The sequence below is a fragment of the Saccopteryx bilineata genome, chromosome 1 (assembly GCF_036850765.1).
Source record: "Saccopteryx bilineata isolate mSacBil1 chromosome 1, mSacBil1_pri_phased_curated, whole genome shotgun sequence".
In the NCBI taxonomy this organism is placed as follows: Eukaryota; Metazoa; Chordata; class Mammalia; order Chiroptera; family Emballonuridae; genus Saccopteryx; species Saccopteryx bilineata.
This window is the reverse complement of record NC_089490.1, coordinates 222,773,229-222,786,470: the sequence shown is the minus strand read 5'-3', so window position 1 is coordinate 222,786,470 and position 13,242 is coordinate 222,773,229. Positions and strand designations below refer to the sequence as shown.

General features: G+C 41.0%; 1 protein-coding gene across 17 annotated transcripts in view; it reads left to right on the top strand.

The window, feature by feature from the left end:
* CEP170 (centrosomal protein 170) overlaps positions 1-13,242 on the top strand; it is a 177,928-nt gene that overhangs the window by 94,006 nt on the left and 70,680 nt on the right. For all 17 annotated transcript variants that reach the window (XM_066236587.1, XM_066236571.1, XM_066236553.1 and 14 more), the window contains one exon: positions 7,977-8,122. In XM_066236587.1, coding sequence (XP_066092684.1) covers positions 8,018-8,122 — 105 coding nt within the window. In that variant the 5' untranslated portion in view covers positions 7,977-8,017. The remainder of the gene's footprint in view (positions 1-7,976; positions 8,123-13,242) is intronic.

Genomic DNA, 13,242 nt, shown 5'->3' with positions numbered 1-13,242 from the left:
TAGATAGATCCTGATACAGTATTTTACTTAATCTACCTTTTTAATAAATGAGTATAATACACTTGTAATGTGGTTTCTGGAGGATTTACTTTTTTTATTTATCTATTCATTTTCTCTATTACATGATTTTATTTCCCCAGTTCCTCCACTATTTATTGCCTCCTTTTTTTGAAAAATAAGCTGGTTTTCTTATAATGTGCCATTTTTTTTTATGAAAGGCCTTTCCCTTTTTGATTTACTACATATTTTAAATCTATTTTCTTAGTGGTTACCTTGAAGATTGAAATTGACATCTTAAACTTTATCAAGAAATTAGTTTAGATAATACCAACTTAATCTGAAGAATATATAGATACTCTGCTCTTATTCATCTTCATCCTTCCCCCTTTATATTGTAGTTGTCACAGATTACCTTTTTGTATGTTGTATTCCCATTAAAACATTTACAGTATTCTTATATGCATTTGTTTTTTAAATTATGTTGGAAAAAATTACAAACCATATCCAAAGTATAATAATCCACAATATAATTGTATTTATCATATATTTACCTTTATAGATACCTTTACCAGTGTTGTTTTTTGCTTTTGTGGCTCTTGTTATTATCTAAAAGCATTTCTTTTTACCCTGAAAGTCTTGCTGTGGCATTTGTTGTAGGCCAATCTCTGGTAATGAATTCCATCAACTTTTGTTTAACTGGGAATATATTTATTGTAATTTTTTCTTAAAAGATAACTTTACCAAATATTGGATTCCTGCTAGACAATTTAAGTCTTTAAATATGCCATCCCACTGCCTTCTACCTTCTATAGTTTATGAGGAAAAATCAGTTATTAATCCTATTGAGTGTCCCTGTGCAGGGCAAGTCTTTTCACTTGCTGCTTTCAAAATCCCCCCCTGCCTCTCTTTTTTAATTTTGACAGTTTGAATGTAACATGTCTCACTGTGGATCTGGGTGTTTATTCTGCTTCACATTTGTTGAGGTTCCTTTATATTCTTGTGTTTCCTTGAATATGGAAAAATTTTGCCATTATTTCTTCAAATATTTTCCCTTTCTCTTTTTCTCTTTTGCTGTCTCTTTGACTCCTATAATGTATGTATTGGTACATTTGATATCCCACAGGTTCAATGGGCTCTGTTAGTTTTAAGTCATTCTTTTTTCTTTCTGTTCATCACACTGGATAATTTCAGTTCTCTTGTCTTTAAGGTTGCTGCTACATTTTTCTGCTTGCTCAAATCTGGTCTTGAGCCCCTCTAGTAAGTTTGTCATCTTTTATCATTTCTATCTCCATTGGTATTCTTGTTTTTCTCACATATCATTTTGCTGATTTCTCTCAGGTAATTGCCCTTTAAAATATTTATGACAGTTGATTTAACATCTTTGACTAATGATTACAATGTCTAGACTTCACCAGTTATAAATATAGTCAAATTCTCTTCTATCAGTAGGCTTTAATTTATAGGTGTGCCTCATTTTATTGAGCTTCACTTTATTGCACTTTGTAAGTACTGCATTTTCATGAACACCAAGGTAAAGGGCCTTTACCAGCAAAAAAATAATGACTTGCTGAAGGCTTGATGATGATTAGCATTTTTAGTAATAAATAATTTTTTAGTTAAGGTGTGTACATTATTTTTTAGGCATAATGCTATTACAGATTCATAGACTACAGTAGAGTGTAAATGTAACTGTAAGGTATTTTCCCCACCGAGGAAGAAAGAAGGGTGTAGCCACGAAGTGTGGAACAGCAAAAGCTTTATTTAGTAGAGCGCTTCCTGATGAGGTTCTCTGGTCCGCAAAACCGGAGCTAGAGAAGTCGCCCTGCCTCCCCTGTTTGGGGGTAATTTATAGCATCAGTAGGGTGGTTGGGTTGATATGACGTGGCTAAATTTCATTGGCTGACAGACGGTTGTTCTTTTTCAAAGAGCTCTGGCCATTTCTTTTTGGCGGGCATGGGTGTGGGCAGTTCCAGCCAAAGTTCCTGGGCCTGGTGCTTCATGTGACCTTTCCCCATTGCCAGCTGACCTCACAGTCCTACCTTTTATGTTAGATAGGGGCGCCGCTATTCATCTGGCTGCTTCCTGCTAGTTAGGGGCATCGTGGGGAGGGGAGGTCGGAAGGTGGTGGCTTTGAGGAGAGTCGTGTATATGGGTGTAGGAGCATCTGTTTGACTGTGACTCGAGAAACTTCGAGGATGTGGTCCTGTAAGGATTTAAAAAAGAGGAGTAAATATGAATAATATGCTGATAACTAGAAGAGGACCTAGGATAGGGGCAGTCCAGGTGAGGATGGGTGGCTGCCACCAGGAGTTAAGCGGGTTGTAAGAGGAGAGGTCCTTGTGCAGTTTCTCTTGTAGACGATTGAGGACCCCGATGCTTTCTTCCATTGGGCCAGTCTCTTGGAACAGCATTGCTTCTTCCTTTAACTCACTCTGGATGCAGATTTCTGGTGGGAGGGACAGGAGCAACAAGAGGGTCTGCAGGGCCCAACCTTTTAGTGAGCCGAAGATGGGTGGGCCCAGTGGTTCTAACTGCCAGCAGTCCTGCATGGGGGCAAGCTTGAGTGGAGAGACATAGTGCCAAGGTGTTTGCCCTGGGAGCTTGGCTGCAGTAGGAGTAGTCAATATTACCATATGGGGTCTTGTCCACCTGGGCTGCAGGGAGCCGGGCTGGAGCTCCCTCAGAAGAACCCTGGCTCCTGGCTGGAGGGGGATCATTGGGTGTGCTTCATCTGGACCCCCTATGGGAGGAAGGGTCCAGTCCGTGTGTTCCCTGAGAAGATGGAGGAGTAAAGACAGAATGGGGAGATATGTGGCAAGAGGAAGGGGTTGACAAGTAAGTTGTGATTGATTAGGAATGGTCTACTGTGAACCAGCTCAAAGGGGCTGAGTCCAGTGGGGTTTCGCAGAATTGCTCTGATTCTAGTGAGTGCCGGGGGAGGAGGTTTGGCCAGGAAGAGTCTGGTCTCGATGGAAAGTTTGGTTAGCTGACTCTTCAGGATGCCATGGGCCCTTTCTACCTTACCCAATGATTGAGGGTGATAGGGTATGTGGAGCTTCCAGGTGATGTTGAGAGAGGTGGCAACCTGCTGGACTATTTGGGAAGTGAAGGCCGGGCCATTGTCTGACTGGATGGTAGTTGGCAGTCCAAATTGCGGGATGATACGTTCAACAAGAATGGAGGTATTGGTGTCTGCCATCTCTCGAGAGGTGAGAAAGGCTTCTCTCCATCCTGAAAAGGTATCAACAAAAGTTAAGAGATAACAGTTTTTTGTAAGGGGGCATATGAGTGAAGTCAGTTTGCCAATCCTGGCCTGGCATGTGCCTCCTCAGCTAGTGAGTAGGGAAGTGGGGACGGAGTCCCCCTTGTGTAGAGGCTTTGGAACAGATAGTGCATGCTGCGTGTACCTTTTCAATAGTTTACTGTAGGCCTGGAAAGAAAATGGTTGTAAGAATCGATAGAGAGCTTTTGGCCCTATGTGTAAGGAACAGTGGATATCAGAAAGGAGAGTTTCAGCCTGTCCTTTTGGTAAGGCTGTCCTTTGTCTATCTCTGAGAAATATCCATTCCTGGTTGCATATGTTCCCACCCTTCCTCAGGAGTGTAGGAAGGTTTCAAGGAGGTGGAGAGAAACATGAGAGGAGTGGGGGAGGCTCCCAGAGTGAGGTCTTGAGCCACCGCATCAGCCCGAGCATTTCCCAAGGCCACTGGGTCCAAAGAGGTTTGATGGCCCCTACAATGTACCACAGCCACCTCAGTGGAAGCTGTTATGCCTGCAAAAGTTTAGAAATGAAGGTAGATTGATTATGGGGGAGCCCTTGGTAGTGAGGAAGCTCCTTTCCTTTCAGAGGGCAGAGTGGCTGTGGGTGATAGGAAAGCATATTTAGAGTCAGTATATAGAGTTACGTGTTTTCCCTGGGCCAGAGTGAGTGCCTGTGTGAGGGCAATCAGCTCTGTTTTCTGGGAGGTGGTGCCCTCTGGCAGCTGTTGGGCTTCTAGGATGGAGGAGGTGGTGACCACCACGTAGGTTGCCCATCATCATCTGTCAGGTCCCTGTACAGAGCTCCCATCTACAAAGAGTATTATTGATAGATCTGGATCTTTTAAAGGAGAATCTGATAATCCATCTTGGGGACTGTTGAGGAAATCTATTAGTTCCGTACTAGAGTGGGTGGGTTCCGGAAGTGTCGTTGGAGCTGGCAGTAGAGTGGCTGGGTTGAGTTGGGAAGAGGGCAAAAGAGTGACTGAAGGGTTTTCAATGAACAGGAGGTGAAATTCTTGTAGGCAGGAAGGACCCAACAGAGAAAGAGATTTGTGCTAAAGGCGGTCGGTGAGCCTGTGGGAGGAGGAGACAGTGATGGGTTGGGAAAGGGTGAGCTTAGTCTCCTCCTTGATGAGTTCAGCTGCCACGCCTAGTGCCCAGAGGCAGGGCTACCAGCCTTTGATGGTGGTGTTCAATTGTTTAGAGAGATATTCTATGGGAAGGTATGTAGGCCTCACAGGTTGAGTCAGTACTCCAATTGCATTACCGTGCTTTTCGTCAGTGAAAAGGTGGAAGGGACCTCTGGGGTCAGGTAAAACGAGAGGGGGAAAGGAGATGGGGGCTACTCGAAGCATAGAGAAAGCCCTTTTGATGGCGTTGGGGGATGTGAGATGTCCCATGGGAGTCTCTTTTGCAGCTTCATAGAGGAGTTTGGTTAAGAGTAAAATTGGGAATCCAGTGTCGAAAGAAGCTATTAGGTCAAGTAAAGAAAGAATCTGAAGGAGTACGAAAAAGGGGATTCCATCCAAACTGCATGTCAGGAGTGGGGTGTGAAGGGGAAAAGAAGGGGTCCCATCCATTCCCATAACTGAGACCTGTGAGGGAACTAGAGGTCCAGAGTGTGATGGCAAAACAGAGAAGGTAGCCCCCGTGTCCACAAGAAATGAGATGGACTTACCTGCTACCTGCAGTGTTACCCTGGGCTTGGCGAGGGTAATGGAGGTCTTCGAGTCCGGGCCACGTCAGTCGTCTATGAGATGGAGAAGTTCGAGCGATGGGCCCGCCTGGCTGGCTTGGCCTCCCATTTGGGTGGCTTGTCCTCCACGTAGAGGTGCTGAAGAAGAGCCTGTTGCCCAAAGGTGGCAATCGCTCTGCCAGTGACCAGGCTGCTTACAGTTAGGGCAGGGCTTAGTGGGTGGCCTCGGGCAGGGGCACTGCCGGGACCAGTGACCCTCCTTGCCACATTTAAAGCAAGCTCCTGGTGGGATTCCTCTTTGTGGTCCAGACTTTGGTCGGGCACTTTCTATGCCTTGCCCCTGTTGCTCTGCCAGCCTCAGGGCTGCCGCAAGAGCCTGGGTTTGTATTGTCACCTTCTGCTGCATGTGGGCCTGGTGAACAGCCTCGGCTTTTCCTCCCGACCATTAAAAACCTTAAATGCCATGTTTATCAGGTCTCGGATAGGGGTTTGAGAGCTGGGAATAAGAGGAGGGTGGCTCTTGAGGAGCTCAGCACCCAGATCCAGCCGGAAATGCCGGAGCCAGAGGCAGGACAAGGCCAGGCCTTCCTGCAAGAACACCAGGGTTGGGCTGTGGGGTCAGGAGCCCTGCAAACCCAGGTGAAGGCTACTGGCCAGAGGAGGAAGGCCTGATGGGGGAGGGGCTTAAGAACACAGAGGAGAAGGGAGGGGCTCCTGGCCGGCAGGGGAGGGGGCTTCCTGGAGGGAAGAGACCTGAGTGGAGAGGTCCGCAGAGGGACCAGAGAGGGATCCTGAGAGAGAGGCGCCCCCTGGGGGTCGGGCAGGAGGGGGAGAGAGTTGGGGGTCGGTGAAGGAGGAAAGATCAGGAGTGGAGGGTTTAGCTGAGGTTTCTCTGGCCAAAAAGGGCCTGGGCCCTAGAGCAGGTGGCACAGAGATTAGGATGGGAGCACAAACACTAGAAGCCCTGAATGTAAGGGATCTCCAACCATTTCCCAGTTTTTTAGCAATAAATTGGTGAGGGTGTTAAAATCAAAAGTCCCTTCAGGAGGCCACCTGGTTCGATTATCCAGTGGGTTCTGTGGCCCAGGCACATCGGAGAAGAAGATCAGATTCTTCTTTAGGGAGGGAGAGATTCTAGATAAGGCACTCCAGGAGTATATTTCAGTCAGGTTTAAATTCCTGTGTCTCTATGGCCACCCTCAGCCCTCAGAGTAGTCAGACATGAGAATTGGCATCCCGCAACTCATCCTCTGGTCACCGGACAGTTAGGTAGAGTGGGTGTGTCTGGGACGACTCCACAGGCACACACACACTTGGAATGGATAAGAGGTCCCTGACGCAGCTGCAATTACGGACAGGGAAAGAACTGAGGGGAGGCTGGAGGCAGGGAATGTACTGCACCGTGAGCTGAAGTGGGTGGGAAGTTGGAGGTCCTGTTTCTTCCTCTGAAGGGAAGGTGAGAGGAGTGGTCCCTTGTGGACTTCGAGCTCCTCATGGGATTTGGCACCAAATGTAAGGTATTTTCCCTGCCGAGGAAGAAAGAAGGGTGTAGCCATGAAGTGTGGAACAGCAAAAGCTTTATTTAATAGAGCTTTTCCTAGATGAGGTTCTCTGGTCCTCAAAACGGGGGCCAAAGAAGCCCCGCCTCCCCTGTTTGGGGGTAATTTATAGCATCGGTAGGATAGTCGGGTTGATATGATGTGGCGAAATTTCATTGGCTGACAGATGGTCGTTCTTTTTCAAAGGACTCCAGGCCATTTCTTTTTGGTGGGCATGGGTGTGGGCGGTTCCAGCCAAAGTTCCCAGGCCTGATTCCTCATGTGACCTTCCCCACATGTGCCAACCGACCTCACAGTAACTTATCTGTACTGAAAAACCAAAAAATTCACGTGACTTTGCTTTATTGCAATATTCGCTTTATTATAATGTCTGAAAACAAACCTATACTATCTCCAAGTTATTCCTGTATATATATTTATTTCTTATAAATATGTGTGTGGGGGTGGTCAGAGAGGGAGACTTAGAGAAAGAGGGAGAGTAAATGAGGAAGAATTAGACATTGTAAGTATTCTGGAAGTCCATTTATCCCACTCCTCAGAAAGTGCTGAATCTTTCTTGTTGAGGGCTAATATATGATAACAGATTGAATGCTGATTATATGAAAATTTTCTATTAAGCCAGACATTAAAGAGGTTTTTTAAAAATATAAACTATTGCTATTGTTATCTCTTAATTATTTTTCTTTTGAAAAAAATATTTTTATTAAAATGTTAGTTTTTACATGAAATTGATTTATTTTAAACAAATTAATGAATATCAACTCCTCAGTTTTCATTTTCAGTTATATATATATATATATATATATATATATATATATATATATATATATATAAAACCCATGTTCTTTGGGATTTTTTTTTTTGGAGTGAAAAAAGAGTCCCGAGAACAAAAGGTTTAAGAATTGTTGCTCTGGAAAAATGTATAAAGTGAGTAAAGTACATATGAAGACATTGAAATCTGATGTTTTTGGAAGTGCATCCAGTAGTCTACAGTTGGTAGACAAAGAAACTGTTTCTTTGCTTTCCAGTGGTTAGTTCTTTATCACATATCAAGTGCTTTCATTTGAATTTAGTCTTTCTCAAATCATTTGTAAGTTAGACATTTACTTGTGCCATATTGCTAGTGTTTACTGAGATTAACATGATGCAAATGTGACCATTTTCTTGAGTATTATAGACCTTTATAGGTGATGCTCAGAGTCTTTTCAGGAGTATGATAAATGTTTATTAAGTTGACTTTCTACATAATTACTTAATGTCTTTTTTAATTGAACTCTTAGTGGAGTCTCTAGGCTTACTAACTAGTGGGAATTTGGTAGATATGTGACTTCTTGGGACTTGTGGACTTTCAGTTCTGTTCAGGGGTAAATGTTGAATGCAGTTTTATTCTTAGACCTACTTATGGGGATGCTAAAGCTAAAAATATCTGAGTATATGTTTTTCTGAATATCTCTCTGCAGGATGACGTAGCTTTGCCAAAGACTTAGAAGCTAAGCGGAAAATGAGCTTAACATCTTGGTTTTTGGTGAGCAGTGGAGGCACTCGCCACAGGCTGCCACGGGAAATGATTTTTGTTGGAAGAGATGACTGTGAGCTCATGTTGCAGGTAATCGCATCAGCCTTCTATATGTGCCTCCTCAAAATGTGGAATTGGTATGAAATATTTTTCTATTCCCTTGGAAGACAACACTATATAAATTTGAACTTTCTGGCTCTCTCTCTTTTAGCTCTAGCTGCTAATTTAATTAATTAACTGATTAATTAATTTTCTTCCTTGAGTCATTTAAAAATAAATTCTAAGTCTTGGGGATTATATTTTGAAAAATGAGAGATCAGAAATAGAGAAGCTTATTCTTAAGAAGTAAGTTTCACATTAAGCAATTTTAAAATAAGACTTGTAAGTAGTTAATAAAATTAGCATAGCCTGGAGTGAACCTGAAATTTAATCATGGAAACTTCAGTGATACTGATGTTAGTTTTACTACTTCTTCTAGAGAGATCCATCATGATGCCTTCCAGTAGTTTGAGCATAATTTAACATTGTTAGTATTTAGTAAATTTGATTAAAGGGGTTACTTTTAAAAAATACTTTTAAGATATTTTTGAGTGAGATAATTAGCAGAAAAAGTGGATCTGTAGATTTTTGAGGATTAGATATTTTAATGAGTCCTAGCAATCTGAAATAAAGTTATTCCTTTGCCCCCACCCCTGCCATTCTACCCTTTTTTGTTTAAAAAAAGTAAATAAGAATATAGAGTAGAAATGTGTTAGTCCAGTGTTTCTCACCTGGATATCTGGAGGCATTCTGATTGTTGTAAATGGTGGGTAGTTAGAGGTGGTTGCTACTACTGATATCTAACAAGCGGTGACCAAGAGGCAAGGGTGCTGCTAACTTTCTTACAATGAATGGTATACTTTATTACACTTTTCCTTTAACATTAAAGAACTTACAGTTTTGAGATGATAAAAGTAAAGCTACTATATAGCTTTATGAGTAGATGAGTAAGTGGCATATACAATGATACTTTAATTAAACAGATTCATTGAGAGAAATAGACCAGTACAAAGATTTTCTGGGCTCCTCAGTGGGGGGGTGGGTCAGCATGGCAACTGAGAAGAAGGCAGTAATGATTCCGTTTGGATAGAGGACCATCTGAACGGGGCCATACTTAGGTTCAGATGAGGGAACATGTTTATCAGAGAGGGAAACAGGTACTTTTTGTGTGTCATCCCAAAAAATGTGGGATGGCTATTTAGGAGCTTGTAGGGTCTTTTCATACATATAAATCAGGAATACTACAAATGGAAGCCGAGAGTCCAGGGAGACTGACATGGGCCCCCATTCACAGGACCCAGTCTCAAGAGAGGAAGAGCTATGCAGAGAAGAACTCTGCAGAGGGTCAATTTGAAGTATGCACTGAGTACTGACCAGTACACACATGTGAAGAAACTACCCAAGGGCAGGGGGAAAGCACTAAGATTAGAATTTATAGTTCCTGGAACTGACAGGGTCAGGAGTGGTGCCTGTTACTAAAGTCAGACTGGAAAACCTCACAGTTCACGGGGCATTGGTCTCTATACCTCTGTAGTGGGTAATAATTAACCCTAGACTGAGTTCTACTCCCTTCTAAAAAAGGTACCCATGGGATCACCATCGTTTTCAAGTAACTTAACTGGGTCCCAGAACGAAACTTAAGACTATTTATAAGGATAGAGAAATATCTAATACCCAGAAAGGTAAAATTCACAATGTCTGGTGTCCAGGAAAAAAATCTCCAGGCTTGTAAAGAAGCAGGAAATGTGACCCATAATGACGATCAATAACAAAGATTTTGTTTCTGAAGAATTTGGCTAAGTTTGGCAAAATCAGAGTTTGAGAAAGTTTGACAAAATTCAAAAAAATGACAAAAACAATCTTGATAAAGAAGAATAAAATTGGAGAGCTTTTACTTCTCAATTTGAAAACTTATTACAATGCTAGTGATACTGGCATAAGGGTAGACATGTAGACATATGGAGTAGAATGGAGAGTCCAGAAATAAACCAGGTATATGCGGCTATGAAGGTTTGAATCATGCCCCTCTTCCCAAGATAGAGATTGAAGTCCTAATGTCTCATATCTGTGAATGTGAACTTATTTGGGGGAAATAAATCACATATTTGAGGATATAATCAAGTTCAGATGAAATGTTTAGGGTGAACCTTAATTCAGAATGACCTTTTGTCCTTATAAGGAAAGGAAAATACAGACACAGAGTGAAGAAGACAGCCTTGTAAGAACAGAAGCAGAGATTGGAGTTATGCTGCCAGATGCCACAAACTATCTGGGACTACTGGAAGGTGGAAGAGACAAGGAGGGCCCCTCCCCAGGAAAATAGTGCCCTGCCAACATCTGGGATTTGGACTTATAGAGTATGGAACTATGAGAGATTAAACTTGTGCAAGTTTAAGCTTCCCAGTTTGTGGTACTTTGTGATGGCAGCCCTAAGAAACTGCTACTGTTGATTTTTGACAAAGGTGCCAAGTCCATTTATTGAAAAAAAGAATAGTCTTTTAATGACGCTGGAACAAGTACATTTCCACATGCAAAAGAATGAAGTTGGAACTCTTTCTCACATCATATACTAAAATTAAATGGGTCAATGACCTAAATATAGTATAAGAGCTAAAACCATAAAACTCTTAGAAGAAAACAGGGTTAAGGGTTAAGTCATTTACCTTGGATTTGGCAGTGGATTTTGGATATGACTCTAACAGCACAGGCAACAAAAGAAAAAGGAGATAAATTGAACTTCATCAAAATTAAAAACTTGAGCCCTGGCCGGTTGGCTCAGTGGTAGAGCATCAGCCTGGCGTGCAGGAGTCTCGGGTTCGATTCCCAGAGCACACAGGAGAATTGCCCATCTGCTTCTCCATCCCTCCCCCTCTCCTTCCTCTTTGTCTCTCTCTTCTCCTCCCGCAGCCAAGGCTCCATTGGAGCAAAGTTGGCCCAGGCGCTGAGGATGGCTCCATGGCCTCTGCCTCAGGTGCTAGAATGGCTCTGGTTGCAACAGAGCAAAGCCCCAGATGGGCAGAGCATCGCCCCCTGGTGGGCATGCCAGGTGGATCCCTGTCGGGTGCATGCGGGAGTCTGTCTGATTGCCTTCCTGTTTCCAACTTTGGAAAAATAAAAAAATTAAAATTAAAAAAAAATTTAAAACTTGATACTATCAATCAGGAGAGTGAAAAGACAACTCATAGAATGGGAGAAAATATTTGCAAAATCATGTATGTGTTATTAGGGTTTCATATCTAGAGTATATAAAGAACTCTACAACTCAACAACAAAAAGACAAACCCACTTAAAACGTGGACAAATGACTTGGCTAGATAATTCTCCAAAGAAGATACAAAAATTGCCAATAATCCTATTAAAAGACACTCACTGTCATTTGTTGTTGAGAAAAGCAAATCAAAACCACAATTAATTGCCACTTCATATCTACTAGGATTGCTATATGTAAAAAAATAAATAGAGAGAGCAAATGTTGGTAAGGATGTAGAGAAATTGAAATTCTGGTGGGAATGTAAAATAATGTCTGGTGGGAATGTAAAATAATGTAGCTGCCATGTAAAATAGTTGAGTGGTTACTCAAAAAGCAAAGCACAGAATTACCATATGTCCCAGCAGTTCCACTCCTTGTTATACTCTGAATAATTGAAAGCCAGGATTCTGATACTTGAATGTCATTGTTCATTGTAACATTATTCACAAAAACCAAAAGATGAAAACAACTCAAGCGTCCAGCAACAAATGGATGGGTAAACAAAATGCAATATGTACATATAATGAATTATTATTCAGCTATTAAAAAAATGAAATTCTGATACATGCTGCAACAGAAATGAACCTGGACAATATGCTAAGTTAAATAAACCAAACACAAGACAAATATGGGATGATTTCACTTATAAGAAATATCTCTAAGAGGTAAGTTCAGAGAGACAAATAAGTGGTTACCAGTGCTGGGGGTAGAGTTATAGAGCTTCTGTTAGGGATGATGAAAAATTTTAGAAATAGTGGTGATTGTTACACAACATAGTAAATGTAATTGATGCCACTGAATTGCACACTTAAAAATAGTTAAAATGGCAAATATGTTATACATTTTGGGATAAAAATCAATGGCAATAAAATTTCAAAATATCTTTGAATTGATTCAGGTATTATAATTGAAATACTGCCATTATAACAAATTTAGCAAAAATCAGTATCTTTTTAATGAGCAGAAACCAGTATTATAGCACTATAGAAAGTCAATCATTAAAATAACATTTTTACTTAAATTTTATCAACATTTCTGATAATGAACATCCGTTCTATTTATGATTGTTTTTATTTATGCTTTGTTTTTAAAGTATAAAGTTGATGAGGAAACACCATGACCAGGCAATAAAAGAGCTATTTGACCTGTTCCTCAGATTCCACCCCTTTCTCTGCTAGCACATTGCTTTTTCATGGTGCCTTATGCATAGTGTAGTCTCTAAAAAGGGTTCATGATTAGATGGGCATGTTGGTCATCTGGTAGTCTGAATGAATGCTACAGATTAATCGAGCTCTTTGTAACACATAGAGGCGCATCTTGTGTATGGAAGTAAGGCAAATATTTGCAAATAGATTTACTGGCAGTTAAAAAATACTTTGAAGAAAAATACTTCAATGATAAAACAGTGCAATGAGGAGAAAATCATTCATATGGTCATATGATCTGTTTGATTACAATTAAAGTTTTTTGATAATTTATGACAAGAAATAAGCTTTTGAGTTTTATGTTGTTGTTGTTTTTTTTAATTCACCTCATACCAAAAGTAGTATTATAAAGAATGTGGTCATTGAGAAAAAAAAATGTGCTTGGATATTAATGAGTAGGTGATTAAATGAGAGATTCTGGAATTTGAATTCTACTTCTACTACTTACCTTGAAAACCATAGGTATATTAATTAGACTTGCTATGCTTGTTTGACTTGCTATAGAAAGATAATTAGGCTGTGTTTCATAAGACATATGCACAATAAATCTTAGCCGTAGATGAAAGGTATAAAGTATAATTATTGATGAAAATCATACTTTCCTTGCTTTAATACAGTAGTATCACTACTATTAAAAGAAACTTGTATTTGAATAACACTTTCTAAGTTTCAGTGTTCATTTCTGTTACTTTATTTTTTCTTAACAATTTTCTGAA